Source organism: Falco naumanni, chromosome 5 (genome assembly GCF_017639655.2).
Source record: "Falco naumanni isolate bFalNau1 chromosome 5, bFalNau1.pat, whole genome shotgun sequence".
Lineage (NCBI taxonomy): Eukaryota > Metazoa > Chordata > Aves > Falconiformes > Falconidae > Falco > Falco naumanni.
The window spans coordinates 8,812,303-8,839,475 of record NC_054058.1 but is presented as its reverse complement, the minus strand read 5'-3'; the positions used below and the strand labels follow the sequence as shown (position 1 = coordinate 8,839,475).

Genomic DNA, 27,173 nt, shown 5'->3' with positions numbered 1-27,173 from the left:
GTATATGCTCCCCGCTGATTACCGTTCTCCTTCCTGTCTTTGATTGCTTCCATTCCCTCTCTCCCACCCAAGACCCATAATCTCCTGGTGCTACTGTTTGTGTCACACAGGGGCTTGCTGCCTACCTCAGCTACAGACAGCACTGTAGTCAGCCAGGGCTCGCTCCTCTGCAAAAAGAAATGAGGAAGCTGATTACACACACATGCATGCACACAGGGCGCACGACGACTTTTCCAAGCCAGAAAACTCGGAACCCAGCTCCCAACCCCAGAGTAGGAGGGAATCTGCAACCCACCTGGCTGGTAGTAATCGTAGACTTTGATGCTGGCTGGTTTCAGGTTCTTCATCTGAATTACTTGTTCCAGTTGCAGAATGAAAGTCTGAGATTCATCACTGAGCTTGGGGGGGTGGAAAGAAATTAGCAAGGAGGGGAAGAAAGAAGTCATCGCATCTTCATCTCCCCTAGCTTGAATGTTTTCCTGCACTAAATCTCTAATCCACTAGAGGTTCTGGATTTTAGAAATGGAGTATGTGTGAGGAACAGCAAATGCTGACCAATGACAATGAAATTGGGCAAACTTTCTCTTCTCACAGTTTTTCTGCCAGTGCTCTTTTCCCCATGCCAATCCCAGGCTTGGGCTTCTCACACCATTTCTTGTCCTCTGGCCTCTTGCTCTCACTGTGCCAAACCACGTTTGTTCTCACTTACCTTCTCCAGATAAATGTAGACCACATCAGCTTTCACTTCTATTTTCTTAATGATGGTTCTGCGCTCCAGCTGGGATAGGAAACAATAACACAAGGAAATCTGTGAGCACTTTCCTTAGGGCTTCCCGACCCGAGGGACCCACTGTTGTTTTGAAGGGATGGTGTGGAGCTGGTCTGTGTGTGGAACTGTGTCTTTCTCACACATAAGAGTTTTAGTGGTTATATCTTTGGTAGTCCCTCCTGGACGTGCCTTGTGAGCATCTCTGGGATGCTGTCTGTCATTTAGAGGAATCTCCCACTAGAGACAAAAGACCTTGTGGATAGCACATAGGACGGATGTGGTGTTGTTCAGCAAACAGGTGCAGGCACCAGTAAAGATTCTTGCTACCTCATCTCACTGACTGCTAGACTGCTCTGAAAGACCTGCTGGAGGGTGTACAAACAATTAATCTTTTAGTTTTATGGCTCCATTGGAAAAAAATAACCTTTTTGGCTAGAACTAGAGTCTAAGAAACCTCGCCTTAAAATTTCTGGCAAAAAAATCCTGGTGTTTGGCACATGCAGCAGCACATTTTGTTCCTGGCTGAAGACAGATTAGCATCAGCAGGAGAAACTGAACCACCTCTGATCTCCTGTAGCCAACCCTTGTGAGGCCTGCATGGAAATGAAGAGGTTTTGGTTCAATTACAACAGAAAAGGGCCTCTGCTAATTTAGTTGCCTCATGGCCTGAAATGAACAGCACCCAGCAGGAACAAGCAGGTGGGACCTATTCACTGCAGCCGCTTATTTTTTTATTCCGAAGTCCTTACCAACATCCTGGACCTGGGAGCCAGGACAAATCCAGACAGCAGGGAGACCTCCAGGATCGCCATGTTGGATGTGACTCTGCTCCCGATGTAGCTGGAGAAGAAACAGTCGAAGGATCTGACTCTGTGGGAATAGTGCCCTCCCAGCTCCCATTCCCTCCACCACCATACCCTGTGTGCAGGACCCTGAGCCAGGCAGCCCACCTGGGACTGGAGACATGGCAGCCGCTGCTCCCCTTCACAGGAGGTAGCCAGCACCTTCCTTTCCCACCCCCTTCACCCACCAAATTCACCCTCTGTCCTGTCTGCCCCAAGCGCCGGGCTCCTCCATTGCAGCCCTGAGGCTTTCCCAGCTGCTGTTCCCAAGCACAGTGGGTCTTGCTGGAGAAGAGAACAACCCTTGGGGTCACCTGGCAAGGACGCGGACGGTGAGGACGCGCACGTTGGCCTGGCTGCAGTTGGTCAGCTCCGTGTTGACACGCAGAGTGAAGGTGACAGCAGCCCGCGGGGGAGGCTCGTGGTACCTCAGCACTGTCTGCAGGGCAAGGGCCAGGAGGTGAGAAGACAGACCAGGCACGATCTCACACAGCGAGATGAGGCAGTGTTCTCTACCTCTCCTCTCTCCCACGCTCATCCCAGCACTTCACCTGAGCCAAGACACAGCTGCTGCCGTGGACTTGCACTAGGAACTGCCCTGGGACCTCTGTCAGTGCTGCCTGCTGCACCAGCAGCCCCTTCTGGCGGTTGACTTGGAAAGTCTTCCCGAAGCCCCTCTGGGACTTCACCCTCACAAGTGCCTGGCCTGATGCACTGAACGTCCTTGCTGCATATTTTGCTAAGGCTTGCAAGGCAACAACCGTGTCCTGGAGAGGGAGAGACAGTCACACTTCTGAAAGCATCAGCTCTAGTGAAGCAGGAAGACCTCAAGAGGACTCGCCCTGCCAACCTCGGGTGCAAAAGAACATCAGTCCACAGGGAGTTACGTGTTACCTGGGTGGAGGCAAAGCCCCCATAGGCGTTTTGCTGCCGGGTCAGCCATGCCACAATACCAGCTGCAGTTGCCATGTCACTTGCATGTACCCGTGGCTTGGAGAGGTATGCCAGGAGCACATAGGCTGTCAACTCTATGTCCACTGCCTGAGAACCAGGCCAGAAGCCCATGGAAGCTGGAGAGCTTGGCTTAGGGCTCCAGTGGATTTGTCCTCCTGCAGAAGGAAAAGGAGCATGCAGGCTATCTGAAGAGGACATTGGGGGTTCACAGTAAATAAAGCCCAGTGTGCTTTCAGGGCTCCTTCAGCTCATTCCCTGTGCTCAGGCCAGGATTGCTTTCTTCGGTGTATGCCCCAGGACTTTATCTGGTCTTCGCTCACAGATTCCTACCTCCTCTCTCAAAAGGATCTTGAAATCCTCCAGGCTGAGGAAACTCTTTCTGGTAAGTCACTGTCATGGTTTAACCCTAGCTGGTAACTAAGTACCACGGAGCTGCTCTCTCTCTCCCGCCTCACCCAGAGGGATGGGGAGGAGAATCAGAAAGGAATGTAAAACTCAAGGATCAAGATAAGAACAATTTACTAATTGAAATAAAATAAGACAAAAAGAACAATAGTAATGATGACAATAACAGTTATAATGAAAAGGAGGAAGAATGGGAGAGGAATGCAATCCAGAGGGAAGGGAGACAAGGAAACCAGTGATGCACAATGCAATTGCTCACCACCCGCTGACCGATGCCCAGCCAGCCTCTGCACAATGATCAGCAGCCCCAGCCACCGCCCCCTCCCTTTATATACCGAGCATGATGTCCCATGGTATGGAATACCCCTTTGGCCAGTTCGGGTCAGGTGTCCTGGCCATGTCCCCTCCCGGTTTCCTGTGCCCCTCCAGCCCTCCTGCCAGCAAGGCCTGAGAAACCAAAAAGTCCCCGGCCGCGCTGTTCCCACACCAAATCCAAAACACAGCACTGCCCTAGCTACCAAAAAGAAAATTAACTCTATCCCAGGCAAAACCAGGACAGTCACCCTCACAGCTTGTGAAATAACTTATTATATTTTCAGTCACACAGTGCAGTTACTGCACAGATACAAGGAATATGTACAAATACGTAAGTCATCTTTAACCACGCTAACTGGGCATACATTACTCCAGATCCCAGCAGGTGAATGGCAACCATTACCCCAGCCAGCAGTCAGCACCTGATTTGATGGCCTGTTCCTCCAGCTTGTACAGCAGCTCCTGGGTTATCTTATAGTCCCCAGCCAGGGCGAAGGCATAGGCCAGCACGGCCTCTGTGTAGGTGTTGGTGATGTTGTGAACTGCTTGCTGCAGGCAGCGGAGCGTAGTCTGCATCAGCTTGCCCTGCGATGGGAGAAGAGACCCATGCCAAACCCTGAGAGGGGCAAAACAGGGGGCAGGGAAGCTCATTCCAGGGAGCTGGACTATGTCTTCCTGATGCAGCTCCAGAGAAGCCCATAAATCACACAGTCTCTTGAGAAAACAGGCAGTGCAGCAGCAGTGCGCACTGAGTGCCGTGTCCACCAAACACTACCGCATCATGCCGGTTTTACAGCACTGTCTCTTTTGAGGAATGACTTCACAGGCTGGCCAAACATTGGGTCCCTCCCAGCAGCTCCCTACCTGTTCCTGGCCTGGAGAATGCCAGAATTACGAACTGATGTATCCCCATAGCAGTGACCAGGCGTGGAAGCATACAGGAGAGCAGGAGGGAGTGGGAGCATGCTCACCTTCAGTGGCTGACCCAGCTCCAGCAGTGCTGCAGCAACGTATGCCCCCAGGGAGATCTCATCATCCACGCTGCCCTGTGAAGGAATGCACCTTTCACCCTCTAAGTGGTATCTGGAGGGTGCAGGCAGTGACTCCCCAGAAGGAAAAGCATTACTTTCCCCATGCTCCCCACGCCATACCCTGCTCTCTTTAAGGCTGCTTGCATGGGTTGCAGGAGTGGCTTTCCAGGATCCTCTGGGATCCCACAATCTTTTGCTGTCACAGCATCTGTCCAGCCATTCCCCAGCTGTGCTACCTGGCTTGGTCCTCATTTACCTTTAGGGAGGAGTGAAAGATGCTCCCTTTGGTGGCAAAGCAGCCACTGGGCAGCTGGTTTTGCTCTAGCCAGCGTAGGGCATCCTGGACATTCTTGTCATCTACGTAGATGTATTTTCTAGCTTGGCCAAAACTCTTGACTACAAAAGCTGTCAGCCTAGGAAGAGGATGAGTTGTGAGGAAGAGAGAAGCACAAAAAAGGCAAAAAGAAGGTCAAAGTCCTCCTGGTGCTTGTCCCTAAAGTTTACGCTGACATAGTGGGGTCCAAAAAAAGTGTCATTTTCATACAGAAAAGGAAGCTAAAAGTGGAAAAGGTCCACAGGACCCAAGTGGCTCCTCTCCCTCAGGCCTGGCTCCACAAAGGCACTATTCATGTACTACTGCTTTACTCAGTAGTTTCACAGGTTAAAAACCTCTTACCCTCTCTACTTTTACCCATTGGACTTCACCTCCCCCAAATACCTAGAGACAATCTTGAACTACCCATTTTCTTCCTCCCTTCCTTTCCCCATTTCTCCCAGCCCAGACACCACTGGGTCAAGCTGGACCAATGCAGCTCTTTCTCCCAAGGAAGGGCCTCCCTGGGGAGACTGTTTTTTTATTGCTCTTCCCTGATCCACCTCCAGTCAGTATGTACCCCTCTTGGCTGCTGGGACACACCAGCAGTAGCCGGTGTTGTCTGTGGGGCGACAGCAGGGCTATAGAGACAAAAAGGGATCTCCTGCCCCCCGGGAGCACATCTTTGATGTTCCACTTTCCCAGAAAATCTGCTCCCCTGCCTCACTGTTTTTTCAAGTGCCTCAAGTCCCTCAATCTGTCCTCCTGCCAAAGAGACCCTGAGGTCTCCATCCAAAAGAAGGAAGACACCTGCTATCAGCTTTCCCAGGCACATTAGCTGCTCTGGCCCAGACAGAAAAAAATCAAGAGCCAGGGGTATTTGCAGTGCTTACCAGGTGTTCCCTTCTCCATCCTGCTGCCCAAAGACACTGTAGGACCCATCTCGGTGCCTATAAAGAAGCTGCATCTGGTACCCTGGGGAGGTGGGAACAGTAATTCATACAACACAGTAACACAAAGGGTGCAACATCAACTGAGTGACCAGAAGGGCAAGAGCTATTGGTAGGTAGGACACAGGGGAAGGCAGAGGAGCAAGGTGGGTCTGTTGTACTTGCCATTGCGCAGGAACCCTGTCGCCCTCTCCTTGATCTCAGGGGACAGCTGCTTCGTCTTCTCCAGGTACTGCAGCACATAGACAATGGGGGCAAACAGCACCATGTTCTGCTCCCCACAGCCGTGGGGCACCGGCACCAGACGGTCCAGGTTCTGCAGTGCCGTCCCCATGAGGTCACCTACACAAGGGTGTAAGAAAGGGAGCGTGATCTCAGGTGCTTCTCATCCAGGCAGTGTTTTCTCAGCACAAGAGAAAAACACTGGAGAGAGGAGGAAAGAGGAGTAAACAAGAGTGCAATGTGGACAGTGGTGGCTTTTGTCTCTTCTCAGTCTGGCATGATGATGCAGGCTGACCACACTATGGAGTCCCTGAGGAACTTTCCTTATCAGCTTTTGCAGTCTGAAGGACTCCAACCACAACAAGTACTATTTGTAGAAGGCTATGAGCAGAGCTGCGGTTGCTCAGTGTTGTGTCAGACAGACAAATATAAAACCACTTAGGGAAAGGTTGAGATGTTTCTGCTCTTTAGCCAGGCCTGTTCTACCTGACCATATGTCAGGCATCAAAATGTCAGTAAGCCAAGAGAGGTGCTAGTCAGATGGTGTGAAGGTGTCCGTATGTCCCCCAGCCAGAAAAGCCTTGTATTTGGTTTCCTCCTTTGGGGCTCTGTCGCATGACATCCATGGCTGCTTACGCCAGGCCTGGCTTCATACCAATTCTGGCATGGGGACAAATGAGCCGGGTGTGAAGAAGTGTACTGAATGGTAAGTATGTCTGGTCCTAGTAGCCTCTCCAAAGTGTTCTTTTGCAACTTAGTAATGCTGAGAAGGATTTCTTCTCTCCAGGAGCTTCTGTTGTTGAAGTGAAACTTAAGAGGGAGTCAAGATTGTTATGAGTTTTCCTGATTCTGTATACAAAGAACTAGCCAAGGTCCCAAAGTCCCAGTAAAAATAAGGGGCCGCAGTCTCTGCTCCAACATCCTAGCTAGAAAAATAAGGATTATTTTCCTCTGCAGAATTTTTTCCACATGAAAGCCTAAGTGCTAATCCAAAAGTCTGAAAGCCTGGTGTTGGCAAACCTTGCACAGAACAGAAACACAGCATCCGCTCTTTTGAGCAGTTTCACGTCAAACAGATCCCCTGACACCATCACCAAGTTAAGCCTCACTCATCTGTATAGAGCAGGTAGCGAGCCCACAGCAGAAATCACTTACCTGAGACGGAAATGGAAGCCCTGGCAGATCCCTTCACTACATTGTCAGGTAGGTGAAGGGACACAGCTTCTTCAGCAATGTTTCCTGATAATGACAGGATAAAGGTGTAGCGTGAAAAATCAAGCCAAATGCACCTAACCAGAGGGACAAGTGTAGCACAGGTAAATGGAACGCTGCCTACATCCTGCTCTCACAGACTGCTCACCACAGTCCGTCCCAGTCATCACACCAAGCTCCATTGCCTGGAAACTTTCCAGATGGTAAGACATGAGAGCTGCTGGCCAGGCTGAGGGCTCACCAAGCTTCACAACTCAATTTGTTACACTTCACAAGAGTCACCGTTGGTCATCGCTCAGGAGGGGGACATCCTGGAGAGTGCTGGAGCAGCCCTCACTGGTGACTACCAAGCCCCAAGAACACCTGAGAGCTGCCATGTGGGAAGGAGACTACAGAGTAGGATTTTGCCACCTACACTTAGTGGCAAATTCATTAGGACAGCACATGTGGAAGTAATATTTCTTGCTCTTTCCTGTCTAATAGGAAACGAAATTTCCTACGTGAAAAATCACTGGAAAATATGCTTTCATCAGACCTCCCACAGTTTAGTTCTACTCTCAGGTCCAGTTATTTCAGGTTGCAGAACCCGTTCAGGCTGTCCACATACCTCCTCTCGGGCACAAAAGGGAGATGTAAGACTTCTCCACCAACACACCTTCTGGCTGCCAGGGCAGGAACATGAACATGGGACAGGAGAGACAAGAATATACACAAAATTCCCAAACAGCAGCAAAATTTCAGAGCAAGTTCAGGTCTGACTTCAGTGGTTAGTCCCCAGGGCTGTCAGGGACTCCATCCTCCTTACCTTTGGCAGTCTTCACTGAAGCTGCCTGCTTCACTGCTCAAAAGAGCAAGAGCAAGCCTGAGGAACAGGGCTTTCTGGTCAGTAGGCATGTACCAAAGCTCATGTGCAATGGGTGATGGAGCAGGGAAAGGTACAGGGAGAAACATAGACATGGTGTATGAATGCAGCTCAAGAAAGAGTACCACAAGAAGGGAACAGGCTGAGCTAGGTCCTGGGGGGAACAAAGCAAACTGAGCCACAGCATTGGTATGCTAATACTGGCCCAAAAATGAGGAGAGAAAACCATTTAGCCCCAGGAGCAAGGATACGTGGGGAGAGAAGCGAGCCTGCTCTCGTACTGACCCGGACCAACAATTGTTTGACCACTGTATGCCTCCGCCTCACAGTAGATGGCAAGGTTTTCCTGCTCCCACACCGTGATGTGGTGTCCAGTACCTCTATCCTCACTGTGATATTCACAGTCCCTAGGAATAAATTGAATAGAGCTTGGTTTGTATACCTGTGGCCAAATGGAGTCAACTTGCTTTAACTGACAGTGGTATGAGATGCTTTAGGTGGCTGGTCTTCATAACCTCACTGGTTTGGCCGGTAAAGATGAGCCAGCCAGTACTGATGGCTTCTTCAGATACTCTAAGCATGAGGGAACTAGGTAATGCCTCACCAACCATGACTTCATTGCACTACATATGGCTGTAATAGAGTAAGTTCCAGCAGCCCTTCGGACCACGGTGTACCCTTCCCATTGCATATGAAGCACAGCAGCAGCCATACAAGGTTCCCACACACGCATCCACGCAGCCCTTTCCACCCCAGCTGGTCCCACAGCCCTTTCAAGAGTTTTCCACGCCACCCATTCAGTTTCTGCCCTCCCTGATGACCCTAAGAAGAGAGAAAGAAAGCAGACACGATGGATCGCATGCTTGAACCACTAAGAACAGACTCCAAGATCCATAAGAGGCAAAGCTCTGCCAGCTTCCCTGGACATCCTATTCCCTCTTGTTTCAGTTTTAGGGTTCCCCATCACTGCTTCCGTTTTTGCTGCCGTACCTAGCTGGACCGCTGTCACATTCCACGTGAAAGTCTTGGACTCCTCTACACACAGACAATCCCTGTCCCTGCAGGTCCGGCATGGCTCCACCTGGAAGTCTGGGGATTTAGCCAGGGCCACGTGGATCTGAGGGTATGACAGATGCAGGCAAATGGTGACATGGGTTGCCACAACATATTCTAAAATGAGAGGGTATGGTAGGTCTGTCCCATACAGCGCTACCTGTGGCACAGGCACACACCTGTACACACTGCTGCAGGTAGTTGAAGACAGTAGCTTTCAGCAGGAAGGTCTCTCCTCGGATGACAGAATATGGCAGTGTCACATCCACAAAGAAGGGCTGCACTGTTCGGAGGCTCGTGGCTGGAGCAAGGCCAAATCCCCTCCCAGCCAAGCAGAACGTCTTGACTTTCCATTCTGCAGCAGCAGCAGGCACTGTGACCAAGACGCTCCTGCTGCCGTTGGAGCTAAGAGGAAGAGAGCATTTGCATGAAGAAATTCATCCAACTCTGCTCCAATGGGGAGGGCTCATGGCTCTGGGTGGGGGATGTTACGCAGGTCCTCATGCTTAGATTAACTTCTGCTACATTACCAATGACTTCTGCTCCAGTGGCTCACAGCAAGGCAGCTTTCAGCAATTTGCTCCTTAAAGCCATAAACCATGCTTAAATGCCATCAGTAATGGCTTTATACCCTTCTCCTGAGCAAGACACTGCTCAAGCATTCCAGTTCTTGTACATTCAATCAAGAGCATGACGTCAGTCAACAAACAGCATGATGTTCTGGAAAGCAGCAGCATTGTAGCCTCCCGAGTGCTGATTCATCAGACTTAATCTAAGCACTGTGGCAACAAGGGCTACAAATTTGGTGTGTCCACCAAATTGAGAAGTTAGGAGAGTGTACCCCAACGTGTGAAAAGAGGGTACTTGGTGGTATGGTCTTGAAGGGTATTGTTTTTCTCTAAACCTGTGTAGACCAGTTCTGCACCTCAAGGTCTGCTAGTTTTTCAGATTGACACACTACAAATTCAGGGAAAAGCCAGAAAATTCACATGCAGACCTCTCTTTACACCTATGGCTGGACTTCTGCAGAAATGCAAGTCAGCCAAGACTTAATAACAAAGGGATCATCTTTCTGTCCATTTGTAAAGTCTGGCATCGCTTACCCAACAGAGAACAGATTCCAGATCCAAGTTTCAGGGAAATAGTGGTGAAGTCTTCCATGGGTGGTAAATTGGGTTTGTTCCTTAGTGATTCTTTGGTCTTCTGTAGGAGGCCCCCCTGAAAGAAAGAATGAGTCCCACCAGAGTAGGAGAGGTGAACCCTGCCAATGACAGACAGCCTAGCACCGGTGCAAGAGGCAAAGCACCCAGCAAGAGAGACACGGGAAGAGTCTAGCAGAGGAAAACACAAGGAAGTGGGCTGATTTGGTAGGAGAGGGAAAACAGGAAGGGAAAAAAGTGGTAAGAGGAGAACCAGCTTGCAGTGAGCTGGTTGCAAGTTTTCCAAGATTTGATTAGACAAAGCACCTTGCTGACCTGACCCAGAGTTGGTGTTAAAGAGACTAGGGACCCTCAAAGAGCCATTTGAACCAACACTTCCATAATTCTGTGAATAACAATCCTTTCTGCTTGTCTGCAGAAAATTCACAGCCCTCTGCAAGCGATGGTTTAAATCTCCACGTGTTTTTTAATTTAAAATCGTGTTTAAATTTCTAGAGGAGAGCAGGCATCTGTGCCAGCTCAGTGTGATCATCTAGTGCAAACCGAGACACAGAGGAAGGCAGCCACTGTCCTTGCAGCCACAGGTGGGGGACAGAAGCCGGGTCTCAGCACAGCTTGTGGGGTGGTCAACTAGGAAAAATCCTGGCCCACACTTGGGTTTGTCTGTGCCAGGAAAGGGAACGCCATCTTTTAATGTCAGTGAACATCCAGGTAGTGACAGTCTTCAGAGCCCTTTTTATAGGGACTGGGTCATTCCTGCCAAGGCTGGTGGACCAGGCAGTTAGGCTGTGGCAGCAGCACCTGTTACTCCTCAGAGAGCCAATATCCACCACCAGCAAACCCCAGAGATCAGCGGGCTCTTCCATCTGAGTGACCTCATGCCCCCAGTAGGCAGGAGGTGCAGCTCACCTACGGTTGGCTTCCTATCCGCCCGATGAAAGCATTGAGATGGCTTCTTGATTACAAGGTTTGAGAAGATTTTCAGCCCCATGTTCTGTTAGGAAAAAAGGAAGTCAGAGAAGGCAGAAAAGCATCTGCGAGTGGGGAAGAGTGGCCACTGCTCCCCAAAATCACTCTGACAGGACCAGGACAGCCTGGTGCCTGGGCAGCCCAGAGCAGCAGTGGCCCAAGCAGACACAGTGGCACAGCATGGCACAGCCTCCCCAGTCCCTTCTCTCTCAGGAGGTCACTAAACCACCTTCTGGGGGACACTGGGGTGTCTTCTCTCAGCACATTACCAGTGGCTAGGACAGAAGAGAGGTGCCAGTGTCCTGCCCTGTCCTCTCAAGCACACTGGAGGGAATAGCTGGATGTAACCTGCCCTCTGAAGCCATACAGAGGTGTGACGGGGGGGCGCAGACCCCTGTCAGCCCACGAGGCTGTGACATGGGCCTGTCCACAAACACAAGAGACTTGTTCCCCTGTGCTGTGAAAGACCATCCTAGGAGGTCTCTACTGCTAAATAAAAGAGGACAGGGTCTGATCCCTGAGTCCAAGGCCAACTGGCACCGCCTGTCTTGTGTCAATGCTGCTTAAAGCTAGTTCTTTCTAGAGGAGATCTTCCTTAAAGACACCAAGAGGTCTTCCTGAGAACAGCCGAAAACAGTACCGGAGGGCCCGCTAACAACTAAGCCATGTCAACGGTCTGTGTTCTAATGCTTGGGGATCCCTCCCTGTCTCTCTCTTCTCTAATACTGTAGACAAACAGTACACAGCCCAGGACCTCATTCCCAAGCCCAGAAGGCTGGGTTTTGCTGGTCCAGGATCTCCTCGTCTTGCTTTATGTGTCTGTTTTGGGGAATACAGGTGTTCCTACTCGTAGTGGAATTGTACATCTCTTGAGACAGCACAATGATGTCGGGACAGGCAGCTGGGGCTCTCTGGAGAACGCAAGGGCCTTCTCAGAGTGCTTGGGGTGACAGATTTATCAGATGCTCTTAATTTCAACATCTCTGGGAAAAGTGATTACCCAGAAGAGGTTAAAGATGTCAGGCTGAAAGGCGTGCTGTGGCTTCCCTCGTAGCAGAGATGACGTGGACTGTGGCTGAACACAGTGATCTGAATGCTCTTCTACTTGGGCAGGGTACCCATGTCGGTAGGCAGCAGGGAACAAATCGTAGACCTAGGGAAACTCATAGGCAGGGAAGAATTGGGCAAGGAGCAGATACCTCCAGATGCTTCCCCCCACCCTCCCCTAGCATACACATCTGTTCCCGTCCATCTCCCTAGGCAGCCCCTGCTTTCTCCTCCACACAAAGACCTCCCCATCCATTAGCCTCCAGCTCCTCTTGTCATGGCCCCTGCCTCCCCCAGCTCATCCATCACTCCTAGGTTTTTGCCTGGTTGCACAGAAACTCACCGTTTGGCTTGTCAGCTCGCTCTCTGGTCTCATGAAGAACATGTTTCCATCCACCGCCTGTACTGCACACAGGGAGCCAGGGGCTGCCTGCAGCTGGAGCTGCACTGTTGACCCTGGGTGGGCTTCTTTAGCTGGGAATCCTACCTTGACCTTGAGCAACAGGAAAGGAAATATGAAAAAGAGAGAAAAAAGGGTGAAGACGCTGACAGACAGGCGGCACAGACAGAAAGAGAGAGACCAGCTTGAGTCTTCCCTGCTCAGCCACTGCTATGAACAGAAATCACTGCTGAAGCTTTCCTGGTCCCTGGGCACTGTGCTGCAGACACCCCCTCCCTCTCTTCTTCCTGGTTCTCTCTTTGAAGGATCTGAGGGTGTCCTTCCTTCAGGCCTACTAACTCCTGTTTGTCAGCTCTCCCCCAACCGCAGGACTGGGTCTCACCTGGTTTACAAAGCACAAGGCAACATCAAAATGGATGCTGTCAGCCGTTATCCCTCCACTGGGGAAGATGGCATACACCACTAAGGAAGGTGATGGGGTGAAGTCAGCAGTGAAAGTCAAAGGGATGGAGAAGGAGCCCTGCAACTCTGAGGGAGGAAAGGCAGAGTGTTTTCTTCACAGCAGCACCAAGATCTCCTTCTGCCCTCCTTCTTGTTTCTGCTTCGTAATCCCACAATGTCAAATTATTTCCTGCTGCTGGTCTGTCTGCCCTCTCCCTCCATTCTCTGACCCCAGGTGCTCCATCTTCCCACAGGTCCTCCCAGTCTCTCTTCCCATCGTTTCCTTCATTCTGTCTTCTTGGCCTCCTACAGCTGACAATTTCTTCTTCAGCCTCCCCATATCCTATTCACTGACTGCCCAGGACCTATAGATTCAGGGAATTTGGAAGAAACTCTGGCAGCTCTCACTGTCCGACCCAGAAACCCACGGGGCACAATTGTTTCCCATTGTCCGACTGCTGCAGACTTACTGTTCAGCTTCCCAACCTGGACATTCCTCTGGCCCCTGACAACAATTCCAGCCCTCCCCGTGACCTGTGGGAGAAGGGACAGGGGATAAGCAGACTGCTGTTTGCCACCAGAGTGCAGCCACACTCACCCATGTGCATCTTGCTCTACTAAGCCTCAGACATAAACTGTGGGTCCAATCCAACCCCACACCTCGGGTCCAACAGATTTGCAGACATCACAGTGTGGGAGGAGGAGCTTTCACATGTGAGATTCTGGTCTGGTCCGTCCAGTTAGGACAATGGATGGGTAGTGGGTTGACCGGAGATAAGCGAGACACAGTTAAGGTATTTCCCCTCTAGTAGGAAGGTCTCCAGACTAGACCAAAATCCGTTTCCACTGGGCAGCTGTTTTATAACCAGAGTGAAAAAGTGATCCCCCATCCAGTTTTAAGAGTCTGACAGCAGACTCTGGACAAGACACTTCCCGCTGCAGCCTTGGCAGAGATTAAGGGGGTGATGGGCTGCAAAGGCAGAAGGTTCCTCCCATCCATGGAGGTGACTGGGTGGCCAGAGCCCAAATACCAAGATCCCACTGGGGCCAGGCTGAGGTCTACTGGGTGTAGTGTTTACCCAGTTCTCAAAGAACAAGTTTTTTCCATCAGCTCTCCATGAATGATCTAAATTACACCCTCAACATTTCCCTGGGGTCTGGTCCCATCAGTGCAGCCTTTCTCCCCGGGTTCTTTACTACCTTTACTCACATAATACGCAAAACTTATACGGTTGGTGCTTTCTCCCAGGTCATCCCGACTGAGCATGAAGGTCACCTGGATGTCCTGCTTCATCCCACAAGGCAGTGTTTCTTCTGGTGGGTGTATGTCCAGGAAGCTTTTGGTTGTGGCATGGAAGGGCTGCAGGTGATGGTAAGCGTTTGCGTAACTGAAGTCAGTTTTTCGAGGTGCGTGTGTGAGATCCTCCAGTGTGAACCTTCCCTGAGAAAGGACCAGAGACACACAGAAATCAAGAGTTTCATGCTTCAGTGCTTTGTGAGGATGTCATCCGCTTGGTTTGGGACAGGCTGTTGCTTGGTGCCTTCCTGCTGGCTCTGCACAGGCAGAGCGGGGGGTGTGGGGGGTTGGGGGTCGGTGAGGCTGCAGGGCAGGGGCAGGGAGCGCTGGCAGAGCTCAAGGATTCTCACGTTCTTGTACGCAGAGGTGGGATTTACCTCCAAAGAGACTGATGAGCTGTTCCAGGCAGTAGTGTCCAGGCTGAAGGATGCTATTCCACTGCTGTCTGTGATGTAAGTTTTGATAAACCGATGCCTCATGAACTTTATCACAAGATAAACTTTTCTGTTTTTCATACCATTTCCATAGTGATCCTGAAGCTTAATCTGGTGACAACAGGGTGAGGCAGAAAAGCCAAAGTCAGATATTTCTTCCAGTGTCATACCCAAAACCTTCCTCCCTCTGGCAAACATAGTCTCCTGTGTCGGTGGCCTTAACTTCACTCTGTCCCCAAGAAGACAGGAGACCTATGAAACTCCCTCATCTCTAAAGCTAAGCTGAGAGTTAATAAAACCTGTCTGCTTCAAAAGGTGTGTGTGGCTAGACCATGAGGAGCTCATCTCCTAGCCAACAGCTAAGGCTTCCTCGCATCCCAGCATCTCTGGTAAGACATCACTCATCACTCTCAGCAGAAGCTGGAGATGTAAAAACATCAGGGAATCTGTAATGCAGAAACTGGAGCCACACTGTCAAGTAATGTAACACACTGAAGGTAAAGTACTCTGTCTAAGGAACAGAAAATGGTTTGGGTCAGCACAATTTACTAGACACTAAATTCTTTGGCAAATGATGGGGAGGGAAGAAGCAAGGGGTAAAAATCACCTTCCCCTTGTAGGGTACTCCAGGGATGTAATATGCATTTGGTGTCTCAAACGCTGCCCTTGCAGCTGTCCTGGAGATGAGGATTTGGCTGGAGGTGTTGATCTGCACCCCTGTTGGAATGCAAAGCACAAGGGAAGCAGGGTCATGTCAGAGGTGACCAGCACACCCTGTTTAATCTCACTTTGTCACTCCCAGCCCTTCTAAGCAGAGTATCTCAAACTTCCTTCTCGACAACAGCACCCTTCAAGGTTTGGAGGCTGTTCCTGTGGCAGCTCCTGCTTTAGTTAAGATATCTCCAAGCTTCTTTGCGGCCTCATGGACCATGTTCCCAGCCCCACCTCATCAGCCTGCTGCTGTAGAGTAGCTTTCTGTGGGCACAGCGAGTTCCTCAGGCAGGATTGCTCTCTGTGTCCTGTGATGGTCCCAGCACCAGGTGGAGGAGAGGGGGAAGTGTGCCCACGCTGACCCTCACACCCCCAGAATGGTCCCTCTTGCCCTTGCACCTTCCCTGCTGTGCCCCTGGGTACCTGTGCCCATCTCCAGGAGAGAGGCTTCTGCATAGAGCTGGCTGTCCTCCTCGCTGGGAGCCAGGTTGAAGACTGACGTGCTTACAGAAGGGGTGAAGCACCCCTTGCTCGCTGTCTGCAATAGGAAGTGGTAGGTATTATTCAGAGCTGGGGAGAAGGGAAGGAGTAAGAAGTACAAGGTATTAGTCATCTGTCATAACTGCTGACTGCAACAAATCATAATGCAGGCTCATATATAGACAGAGACGGTTCACATTTTAACTCCTGTATTTTCTATTTTATATGCATGAATATGTGTAATTCATATTGCAGAAATGTAAAATAAAACAGGCATCACAGTTTTATCAAAGCTACAATGCTGGCATCTTTCCAGCTTTAGTAGAAAACTGAAGACTGCACTAACTGGATCACAGAGCAAATATGTGACTATTTTAATACATGTAGCTAGAAGAACTGCAGAATCAAATGAAAATTCAAAGCAACAAATCATTTCCAGAACTGGAAGATTATAACTACCATCACAATTCATAACAACAAATCATAAAGTATGAAAAGTTTTCAACCATATGCGTACAAGAGAGGAGCCCAGCTATAAAATACTTTGTTAGGAATGGAAAGATGTCATAAGGAAAATATAAAAATATGCAATATATAAATGCACAACAAGAGAAAATAAAGTATAAAACCCACTGTGTGATTTGGCTATGAAATTAACCATGTCTCCACCATACTTCAATGTCCTTCTGCAGTTCAGGCATAGATTCACCTTAACATGGTAATTTTGCACCTGAGAAATCTCTATTAATTGTTGTTTCTTACACCGCAACAATTTCTGGCAAGGTATAGTTCTTTACAGAAAAGAGCAGAACTCTAAATCTTTCTGTGACATTTCTCTTTTCTTATATATATCTTTTTTTCTTAACAAGCTAAGCAACAAAGAAGAACTTCTGAGGGTAAAGGCTTCTCAGTTGGTCTGGGCAACAGTAATTGCATTAATTGAACAAAAGCCATTACTTATTAGTCTAATATACGTTATAGAGGTTGGCAAACATTCCCTTCATAGCAGTTCATCCTGTTGACTCAGCCCTCGATACTTAGTCCTGTGTGGTGCTCCTTCACTACCCATGTATCTTCCAGGATTTTACTCACCAGGCCACTGTATTCCCTACAGACATCCTTGCTGGTGTTTCGGGGACGCCTCCTTGCCTTCTGGCACAAAGTCACCCGCATGGTCCCTTGCACTGCTTTCCCATAGCTGTACCTGCAGGGAACGCACCAGGGGAGCTGCCAAGCAGAGGCACTGTGCGCCTCGCTGAGCACACTGCTCCACACAGGTGGCCTTCCTGACAGAGGTCTTAATGCAGCTGACAAGCAGGCAAGCATAAATGAAAACACAGCACATCATGTACTTGAGGAGTGCAACAGCACAGTCCTGCATCCAAGAAAGCTCAGGCAGGAAAGGACCCACACTCACTCGGAGGCTCTCCCACTTCGGGGAGCCCACTGCCCCAGAACTGCAGGCACACCTGAGCTGACGTGTCCACGCAGCATGGAGCAGCACCCAGTGGAGATACTAGCTCAGGTGTAAAAGCAGCAGAAATCTGTGTTGCGGACAGCAGGTGCATGGTATAGCAGTAATAGAGCTACAGAGTGACCTCAGACTTGCCTCACTATGGGCTTATCTCATGATCCAGATTCTCGTCTCCACCATCAGACCTGCTCTGCTGTTTTTTGCAAGGTACAGCGAAGTGTGCCCTTGCCAGGGCAGAGGGTTCACCTGCCTGCCCGGCTGCCTTTCCCTGCTTTGACTCCTCTCTGGCTTTCCCTTTGGAGCAATGCTCCTGACAGTATCAGTAACAGGAAGACATCCATGGCCCAACCTGAGGATGCAGAGTGCTATATTGTTTTCTCCTAGAGAATCATATGGTCTAATTTTAAATGTCCCAATTAATGAGAAATTATGTCAGACCAGCAGCAGAGACACCAAAAGTCTCCAGACAATCGAGCCCCAAATATAAATGAGCTCACCCCCTTTATTTGTCTACAAAGTGCTTTCCAGACCACTCTCCTCCCTCCTTTGGCTTATACTGCCTGAGGTCATGTCTTCCTTCACACCCTCATCTGCTCAGTTTTGCTAATGACTACATAAAATTAGAGAAACCCACCTGCTGCTTCTAAGAAGGTAGTAAGTTCAGCAGCATGTAAGCGAGAAGGAACAAAATAACCTTCTAAAGAAATACCAGTTCCTGCTCCTTTACCTCAGCAGGTCAGTCCCATATCAGATAGCTGCTTTTCCCCCCATAAGGTCTTTCAAGGCTGGACACACACAGCTTCCAGAGCAGGATATCATATCATTTGCCTGGGACCAGTCTCCCTATAGCTGCATGGTCTCTCCCAAGTGCGGCTCGTACCTCTGCCCCACAGAAGAAACCACCAGTTTGACTCTTGCACTATTTGGGATTCTTCAGAAGGAAAAACTGTGTTTGGCCCTTCTTGATGGATTCAAGAGATACATATGGAAGGAAAGACACGGTTTTGATGAGCTCTTTCCTTTCCACTGAACATCTTCCTTACCTGCCACACACACGCAGCGGGAAAGTTTTATCTGAAGCATAAATCCGAGCTGGTCCCTCGAAGAAAACATCAAACTTTTTCAACACTGGAACAAAACCCACAGAGTTACTCCATGAAAGGCAACAGCCGACTTAGACATGGGAGCACTAAAATGAAGAGTGTGTTCATCTAAGGCTGGAGTTCCATGAAGGAACATATTCATGAGTAAAAGCAAGGACTAATTAAAAATAGGGAAGCCAAAGAAATAACCCCCTTTTTTCCCCCCAACATATGAACAGTCCCGCAGAGGTCTTCAGTATATTCTTACTCTGTGCCAGCTTAGTTTTTAGCAGACACCTTCTCCAGGAATCTCCAGCACAATCTCCCTGGTGTCCATTTCTGATATTGCCTACTCTATAGAATTACATTTAATCCTGGGTTTCAGACAGTAAATCTCAGTTTACAATTTTTGGGTATATATTGTTCTATTATATATTGTTCTACAGACAGAAACAAGCTATGTTTTCCATCCCATTCTTTGTTCTCCATACTCCATCTTACCGTGTTCCTCCACCTCAAAGGTACTGGACACTTTTGGGTTCACCACACTGATGGTGTAAGTCCCCAGGGAGATTTTGGCAGCTAACTGGAAGGAGAGATCTGCAATGCCCTGTTTTGGTTTCACATCCAGCCACTGGCCAATGCGGATTTGGTTTGGGTCCTGCAGTCCAAGGGAAGGAAAGAAGAGGCAGTCGTCAGCAACACCTGCTATTCTCTACCCAGAGCCCACTGGATTCAAAGCTGTTTCAGAGATGTCAGAGGTTTTCACAGGTTCCTGCTGCTTTTTCCCCAGATGGTGCTGAAGTGGCCTGAGTGCTGGAACACCAACAGAGGCGAACCCAACCCACCCAGGGTTACTTTACTCTGTACTGCCACTGAAAAAGAAGGTATGAAAGGTCCTGACATTTAGACTCTCCAGTCTGACACAAAGATGAACTGTAATTAGAGTTCAGCTAAAGGCTGGCTAGTGTTCCTGAACGTAGAAATGGCTGGAAGCTGAACCACTTGGATCATCAATGCTCGTTAACAAGAAGCGTGTGGAGAGAGTATGTGTGTGCATGTGTATACACAGACCCTAAGAAAAGTAACTTGACTCAGTAAGACAGCAGCCTAGACGTTATCCATACTGAAGTACCTTTCCTCATAACACCTGAGGTGTCTGAAACACCCACCTGGACTTCCACCATGGAGTACTGCAAAGCAAACAGACAGCAATGTCAGAAACTGGCATGACATAGCCACTCGCATACAGACTTATCTCACCCACCTAGCCCGTGTGCTGTGACAACACTGCCAGCCCCAAACATTACAATACAAGGAGCCTGATCCTACCAAAACAAGGAGAATGTCTTCGAAACAATAAGGAAAAGATGTAACATAAAAATCCGTGCTATTCTTCAAATTTGCCTTTTGATCCCTGAATTTTTAAGATGCACTTTGATAGATACTCTGCAACTGTGAAAGCTAGAATCTCTCATTAAAAAAAAAAAAGGAGGAAAGTAGAAAGACTTACAAATACCATCATCCCAAGTTCTAAAATATTAAAAGGTATCACTTTTGTAATATAAATCCCAAGACTTAGCAAAACTGCATCACTTAAAGGAAGAATACACCCCACATTTTCCTGTAAAATCCCTGCCCTAGGAGGTAAGGCTCGGAGATGTGAATTACTGCTGACTGCAGCTGACAGTAACAAGGAGGGACAAAGAATGACATGCTTCAGCCCTTCCAGGCCTATTAATTCTCCGTTTGTTCTTATATCACTGCAGCTATCAGCAAGGAGGCAGTAGTGGTGAAGGATGTGACTTGGGAGCACAAGGCATAAGGTGGCAGGAGCAGGGGCTTGGGAGAGTAACTGGTCTGTAAACAGAAGGCCACATGTAATTCACATTATTCATCATCCTAAGCCTCCATGCAAGTTATCGTAGGCAGCTCTGTTTACACTGAAACAAAATAAAGCATGCAGGTTTACTATCACTTGAATCTAATGTCAATGCTAAACCAAAACAAGTTTGTGAATGGCACCTGTGTTATCTCTAACCCATCTAATTTATAAACAACATACTATAGCTTTAATGCTGCAATGCACTCAAGCCTCATAATAGCTTTGGTTAAACATGACCTCTTTTGAATTTTCATCACAGCATTTTTCACAGTTATAATGCTAATTTACTTACACACACATAGATGCCAAAGATTTACGGTCAGATATCTTCATGAACCAATTGTAGGCATGGAAGCAAATTTATTGTTTATTATCTAACTAATATAAAAGACTTCTCTGTTGGGAGGAGAAAGGAGCGTGTGATCCTAGGCCACCACCAATAGCCCAAAAAGGAGGCAATTAAGTCAGCACAATGAAGCCAGAAGGATCTCTCCCTTTATTTCAGTCTAAAGGGATTTGATCCAACTCACATGTGCCCTGCAGTATTTATCTGTCATGGCATAAATTCCTGTTGGCTCTCCTTAAATTGCTTGAGGACAGAAGAATGTGAAATGGCTATAGTTGCTGGCTGCAGGTATAATTGCTTGCCACAGAAAGATGCTAGCCTTGCAATTTCCTGGCTAGCATATATGCAAGTCTCTGGCAGCTTCTCACTCCCTTGACATGGGGAGAATGAGTTACTGCCAGCAGCAAGTCAGTGTAATTTTTTTACACACTTTTCTCTCTTTCTCTTTTTTTATGATCACTTCGTGCATGTCCTTTCCCATATCCATTCATTTTTCTTAAAATTTTGCAGATGTGTCACAGCTGGCTTCAGACCCTACCGCCACCCTTAGGTGCAACACACTCTACAAAGCACGGAGCTTTCCAGAGCTGCGGGAGGGGAGCTTCAAGTCTGGCCGAGTCTGCACACAACTTGTCCGGTAATTGTGCCTGAGGCCAGCAGCCCACAGATGTCCCCAGAAGCCCTGCCTGTTTTTTTGGCAGGGGGGATAGGTGCACACAGCTCCTGGGCTGCCCTGTGCTAACTCAGCTCGCAGGGAACACTGGCACGCTCCCCAGATACCATCAGCAGTGCCAACCCTCCCACCATCCCGCAGCCGTCCTGTGAGAGTGACAGCATCGCCGCCGGCAAACGGGAGCTGCTGTTCCAGTTTAGTTTAGCAGAGGTTTGCTGTTGGCCGCCCTGGGTGCTGCAGATATTGGGAATGTCTCAGCTTCCATGGCGTGACGCTGGCAGAGGAGGCAGAACTGACGGAGGGAGCCTGGAGACTTCCTCACCTCCACCTAAGAAGAGCTTTACCTTGCTGTTAACGGGAGCAAAATCTTCAGTCAACGTCACAATACGGAATTTCACTGAAGGGAGAAAATGGAGAAGAGCATATTATAGAGACGGAGCGCTTTGGGGAACGGACTTGCCCTGCACTTGTTGCAGCCTGAAATCACAGCTCCCCACACAGCCCTACCGGCAGCCCCACACCTGCCCTACAGCCCCTCCTTACGCACCACCTCTTCCCCCCAAACATGTGGCAGTAACACAGCACCCAGACTCACAACAGGGTCTCTCCCATGGGCTACACCCAGAGTTAACCTTGTGTTTCCTTGTCTGCAGTGTGGGCAGACCAGTCCTACCCCTGGAGGAGAAGACCACGGGCCAGCTCTGCTCCTGGAGTGTGTGAGACTGACCCTTCCAATCCCTTCCCGCCCTGAAAACATAGTTCATGGATGTATCACCCCAGAAGGCGGCAGGCAGCTTCCTCCTCTGTCCCCATGGAGGCCACATGGCACAAAGCAACCGGCATGCCACTCACAGGGAATTGGGAACAAAGTCCAGGAGGTCATGGCAGGGGAACTGTTGGGGTGCTCCATGCAGTGCTCACCTGTCTGTCCTGGGCTATAGATGGGTTTATCCATCTGGATGAAGGTGCCTGTGCCAGCCCTGCGGATCAGGACTTGCTTCTCTTCGTTTGCACTGTAGTGGCCGTTGGAGATATGCAAGCGGACAGTGCCCACCTCCTGGCTGCCTGGAGGTTGGGGTACCTAGGACACAAAAGAAGAGCCACCAGGTCAACAGGCAATAGGAGAGGACAAGATGGCATCAGAGCGGTGCTGCTCTCCTCGCTCCTGCTGCACTGAGAGGCCAGCCTCTTGTCTTACTCTGAAGGCCAGCACAGGGTGTCCCCTTAGTAGCTGAGAGCTGTGTCTATGGAAGCACAGGGGACAATGCCTTTGCACTTGGGACGAGCCTTGGACAAGAGGAGAAGGGAGCCTGTTTGGACACAGAAATTGTGTCTGCCCCTTCACAGAGCCACTGTAGAGCCTGCATGGAGTGAGGGGGAAAAGACTTAACCCAAGGAAATAAAAAGTCCGTAATGACCAGAAAACTTCCCTGGAGTGTGTGGGACATGGAGGCACTCTTATTCATTAGTGCAAAGCAAGAAAATAAGGTTCATGAGTCTGGCAGGTCAGAAAGACTTGTGCTGAGCTTGTGTGTACACCCTCCCATGTTTTCCTAGTCCTCCAGCACGTTTTCCAGCCCTTAAAGAGAAGCTTGGAGGGAAGCAGACAGCATGGGAGGCTGCAATGAAACGTCAGGCTCTTCCTGCATCATGATTCACAGACAACACCCTGTGACACTGCAACCTTCTCAGAAGAGAGAATGAGACTTAGAAGCCATTTGGGTGCTTCTAAGCACCTCCAACCTACTCAGCGCTTTGGTGTCTGGCCAGGCAGCCTTCCCTCACCGTGCCACCAGAGTGGGTTGTGAGGCACCCAGCAGGAACACTATCGTGCAGACAGACAAAGGCAGGGATCAAAGACACCATGCTCCCACTAAACGCTCTCCCTGACTTTGCATCCACTCCTTCCCATGCCCTCTCTCCTATCATCCTCTGTTTCTCTGGTGAGAGGACTCATGAGCCAAAAGAGCATGCTGAGAGCTGCCAGTTAGAGCCGCCAAGCTTGATCCTGACCTGAAATTTGGAGCACTCGAAGATCCGGTTGTTCCTGACGACTTTGCGATAGAGGCTGAGGTTGCCGGATGGATGCACAAGAGTTAAGGCAACATGACTAGGCTTCTCCACACCACGGAGGTCCAAGCACACCCTCTGGGAAGAGGGGTAAGTCAGTGCAGCTGGAACAATGATCAGGTACCTCCTGTAGTGGGGAAACAAGACATCACATCCTTTGAATAGTCTCACCCACTCTTGGCACTAATACTCTATTATGGTCTGAAGAAGCAGGAGAGTTTACCACCTCTCTGGGTGCTGGAGTGAGAGGGACAGGTTAACAATGACAAATTAACAATGATGGTGTGAACCTCTCACAGGGGTGATGGGAAGTATATAGTTCATTTCAGATAAATACAAGAGAAATGCTTTCAGGTGACCTTAGGTCACATAGGCGTGTACATGGTTTTGGACGATGCTACAGTAGTGCAGAGAAACATATACAACATATCGCTGCTTCTGCAAAGGGAACCATTCTTCAGTGTTCATGGAAAACACAACAGTCCAGCCCCTCACAGAAAAGAATCCACCCATCTTGCGTTGAGGTGACTCCTATACTACCTTGGCAGCAGACTGGTTCCTGCTCAGTCATCCCCAGCCCTGCAGCCCTCTTCTTTCGCTCTTCACTTTATCCTACATCTTTCCCTTCAGCCTGCCTCACACTGCAGTCCCTCACTATTATTATCCCTACCACCAGTCCTCATCTAGTTCTTCTATTGCAGCAATATCCATGAGAGAGGTTCCCACCTTCAGGAAGATCCTCTGTTCATAACAAGGCTTGTGACATGTTGCATACCCCCTCACGTCTATCCCTTCCAGGGATGACTTGCAGTGTCCCACGCTCCCTCCCTGCTATCCTGGCCCCACCCTCAGCATCACAACTATCCATCACCAGATTGTTAAATGGCACTTACGGTTGTGCCACTATCCCCAGGGTGTAGAGCAGGCAGCTCAGGAGGAAGGGAGTCCACATTTTCATGGGAGGCCTTCAGAGAGGTGGTTTCCTGTGGAGGGCTGCTCAGGAGAGGAGGTAGGGCGCAGCTTCTCTCCTTCCAAGGTCTCCAGGCCACAAGCTGTTGTTGCCGTTTCTCCCAGGAAGCAGAGAAGAAGCCCCGAAGTTTCTTTCCTTCTGCTTCATTCCTGTGTTTATAGTGCTGCAGGCACAGGGTTGTACCGTTCAGGATGTTCCCCAGCCAATCGTAGTCTTTTTGGACTCTAGCCTCTCCGCTCTCCTACTCCCCGGTGGATGGACCAGCATCATTCAGACAAATTTGCTTTTTATTTTGCTGAGCGACAGCCTGTTTCCCGTTCACTGCGCTGACCCTGCTCCCTGTGCCAGCTGCAGCCCCAGTCCTATTGTTTTGCCTCCAACTGGATTGTCCCACGACCCCTTGGCACGTGCACTCAGCTGCAGCTCACGGTGAACTCCTGTGGTCATACTGGCCCCGAGTTTTCTGAGTCTGTAGCTCCCAAGGCAGGTCTCAGTCTTGAACGGGAGACCAGGCTCCGTACAAAATAAGTATATATGCATAGTGCTCTGCTCCTTTGCAGAGTGCCGCCTTACCCAGGAGGAAAGCACAGAGAGCAGGCAGAGCTGGAGTCGTCGCTTTATCTCTCTCCTACAGGTATTTCAGTTTAAAGAGGGAATCGAACAGCTCCAGTTCAGCCCAGCTATATCACGCAGCCCTCTGTGGTCCAGTCCAGGGCCAACCTCCACACACACTGACTGGTGGAAATGAGGGTTGAATATTGGTCAGGCAGGTCAAAAACTGCACGGCTTGAGTCCCACAGGGTTTTCTCTTGCTACCAAGAGGCTGTGGCTCTAGCCCGAGGTGATGGGAACACACGCTATCTAGTTTGGGAGCTTCTTTACACATGCTAATTTTATACCATGTTAGTCTACTGATTATACTGAACTTTTCCCTGAATATCTTACCGTAAGTGAAAAAACCAATCTGGTTCTTGAAACTACTTACTCTTAAAATAAGGAAGCTCTTCTGTTTTAGTGTAACAGCCATTTCATACCAAAATGCACACTGATTTATCCTCCAGTACCAAACCGAGCTCTTAAACACATAGGGCCTAGCAATGTTTTCCTTTTCTTTAGAGAAGACTGAGGCATTAACAAGGAAACTAGGGTTTGGGCCTTTTTTATTTTTAAAACCACACACACATATACATGGGCAGATACAAATACTCTTTTTTCTGCCTCCCACCCCCCCAGCTTTGTTCAGCTCAGAGCTGCCGATGCCAGCGGCTGAGAAGAAGGTATGAGCGCACCTGGATAAACAAGTGAGCAGGAACCAGAGCAAGAACATGAATCACTCTCTGACACTAAGCTGCCCTTTGTTTCTTTCCATGGGTCTCAAAAAGTACAGGCAGTGCCTGCTGAACAATCCCAGCTGACATTTGTTTGTTGGCAGTAGGTCTGCAGCAGTTCCAGGGGACAGCCAGCTCCCTTGTAACAGCACAGGAGCTCACAATGGCAAAGGTGTTGACAGCCCTGGCTCCTACTGACTCCAGCTGCCATTTTGTGACAGCAGATGCATAAACACCCCTGAATTTCTGGACTTAACACTGACTGGAAACATACACCCTGAGCCATCAAGCCAGCCCAACTCCCAGACAATGAAGCAGAATGAAATAAATGTTGGAGCAGCAAAAAACAAAGCCGCAGGTTTGGTGTACACGGTTCATCTGACTTAGCCCCATCTCCATCTCCCATCACCGGCACGGTGACCAGCTGCTGGTGGCCGGGAGGCACTCAGGAAGCAGGCACATCTCAACAGGGCTCTGCACCCACTGGAACGTGTGGCAGGGCACACGGTACCTGGCTGCTGTCTTGTGCTGAGATCCCTCCCCAGCGCACAGACCCACTCACCGCTTGGGCAAGGGGCAACCAAGGAGCGAAGGCTGGATTTGTGTCCCTGGAGGCAGGCAGTCCCTGGTGCTCAAGCAGTGGAGCTGATCACAAGATAGCTGGAAGCAAGCACAGCGTCAAGACTCCGGGTGGAATCACCCCAAACCCCCAGTTTCATGAAGAATAAACAGATGAGTGTGATGTTTGACACCACCTCCTCCAAGCAGAGAGGGAGAAATTCAGGCCACAGAGAAATCAAATCAATGTGTTTTGTACAAGAGTCTCTTTAAATTCTGGAAAGCAGCCACCTCCCTCCAAATGCTTTCTAATAGCCAGCCACCACAGCTGAAGTCCAAGAAAAAACATTTTGAAGGACCCAGAAGAGATATTAAGAAAGCAGGGATATAAATTGCAATGGATATAGAGTCCAAAATATCACTATGTGCAAATTTTTACACAGAGTGTGTGTACACGTGCATACAAGTGAGGGGGTTTTGTGTGTGAACTCCTCCTGCAATAACAGCCTCATGCATGAGCTGCTCCTCCTGGGGTCAGTAAGGAGTAGGTAGAATACATAGGGGTGTATATGACCACTACAGCAGTTGCTTTCCCAGTAAACCCCTATTCCAGGGACATTTATCAGATCTGTTGCTTGTGCTTTGCTAAGCACTGCCAAACAGATGATAAGAGCATGATAGCATTGGCAGCGATGTGAGGTCCCTCCCTCCCTGCAAGAACTCAAGCTCTAGGCAATGGTGCTCTCTAGGTACCAATATCGGCTGCCCACCTGACTAGCTCCAGCTCTGCTTTTTGGTATCAGCAAGGACAGACATTGCCAGAAGTAAAGGCAAGAGGGAGAGGAGACATCTGCAAAGAAAGCTGCAGTATCTGCAAAGTTGGTTTTAAAAGGTTTCAAAAAAAGTAGTACTCTGGCAAA

General features: G+C 49.4%; 1 protein-coding gene across 1 annotated transcript; it reads right to left on the bottom strand.

The window, feature by feature from the left end:
- Positions 1–126: 126 nt before the first annotated feature.
- LOC121088659 (alpha-2-macroglobulin-like protein 1) lies at positions 127–24,349 on the bottom strand. Its single transcript, XM_040595074.1, has 34 exons — positions 24,291–24,349; positions 23,341–23,524; positions 22,249–22,408; positions 21,672–21,724; positions 19,596–19,616; positions 18,925–19,084; positions 18,385–18,469; positions 16,960–17,071; positions 15,811–15,925; positions 15,284–15,393; positions 14,620–14,787; positions 13,374–13,479; positions 12,887–13,032; positions 12,448–12,597; positions 12,058–12,210; positions 10,998–11,082; positions 10,032–10,146; positions 9,108–9,333; positions 8,866–8,992; positions 8,161–8,282; positions 7,621–7,675; positions 6,957–7,040; positions 5,745–5,921; positions 5,523–5,604; positions 4,573–4,729; positions 4,257–4,331; positions 3,708–3,870; positions 2,506–2,720; positions 2,163–2,378; positions 1,926–2,050; positions 1,519–1,609; positions 710–778; positions 296–398; positions 127–167 (listed from the first exon to the last, which is right to left on the bottom strand). The coding sequence occupies exons 1-34, from the start codon at positions 24,347–24,349 to the stop codon at positions 127–129; spliced, it is 4,110 nt and encodes a 1,369-aa protein (XP_040451008.1).
- Positions 24,350–27,173: the final 2,824 nt, after the last annotated feature.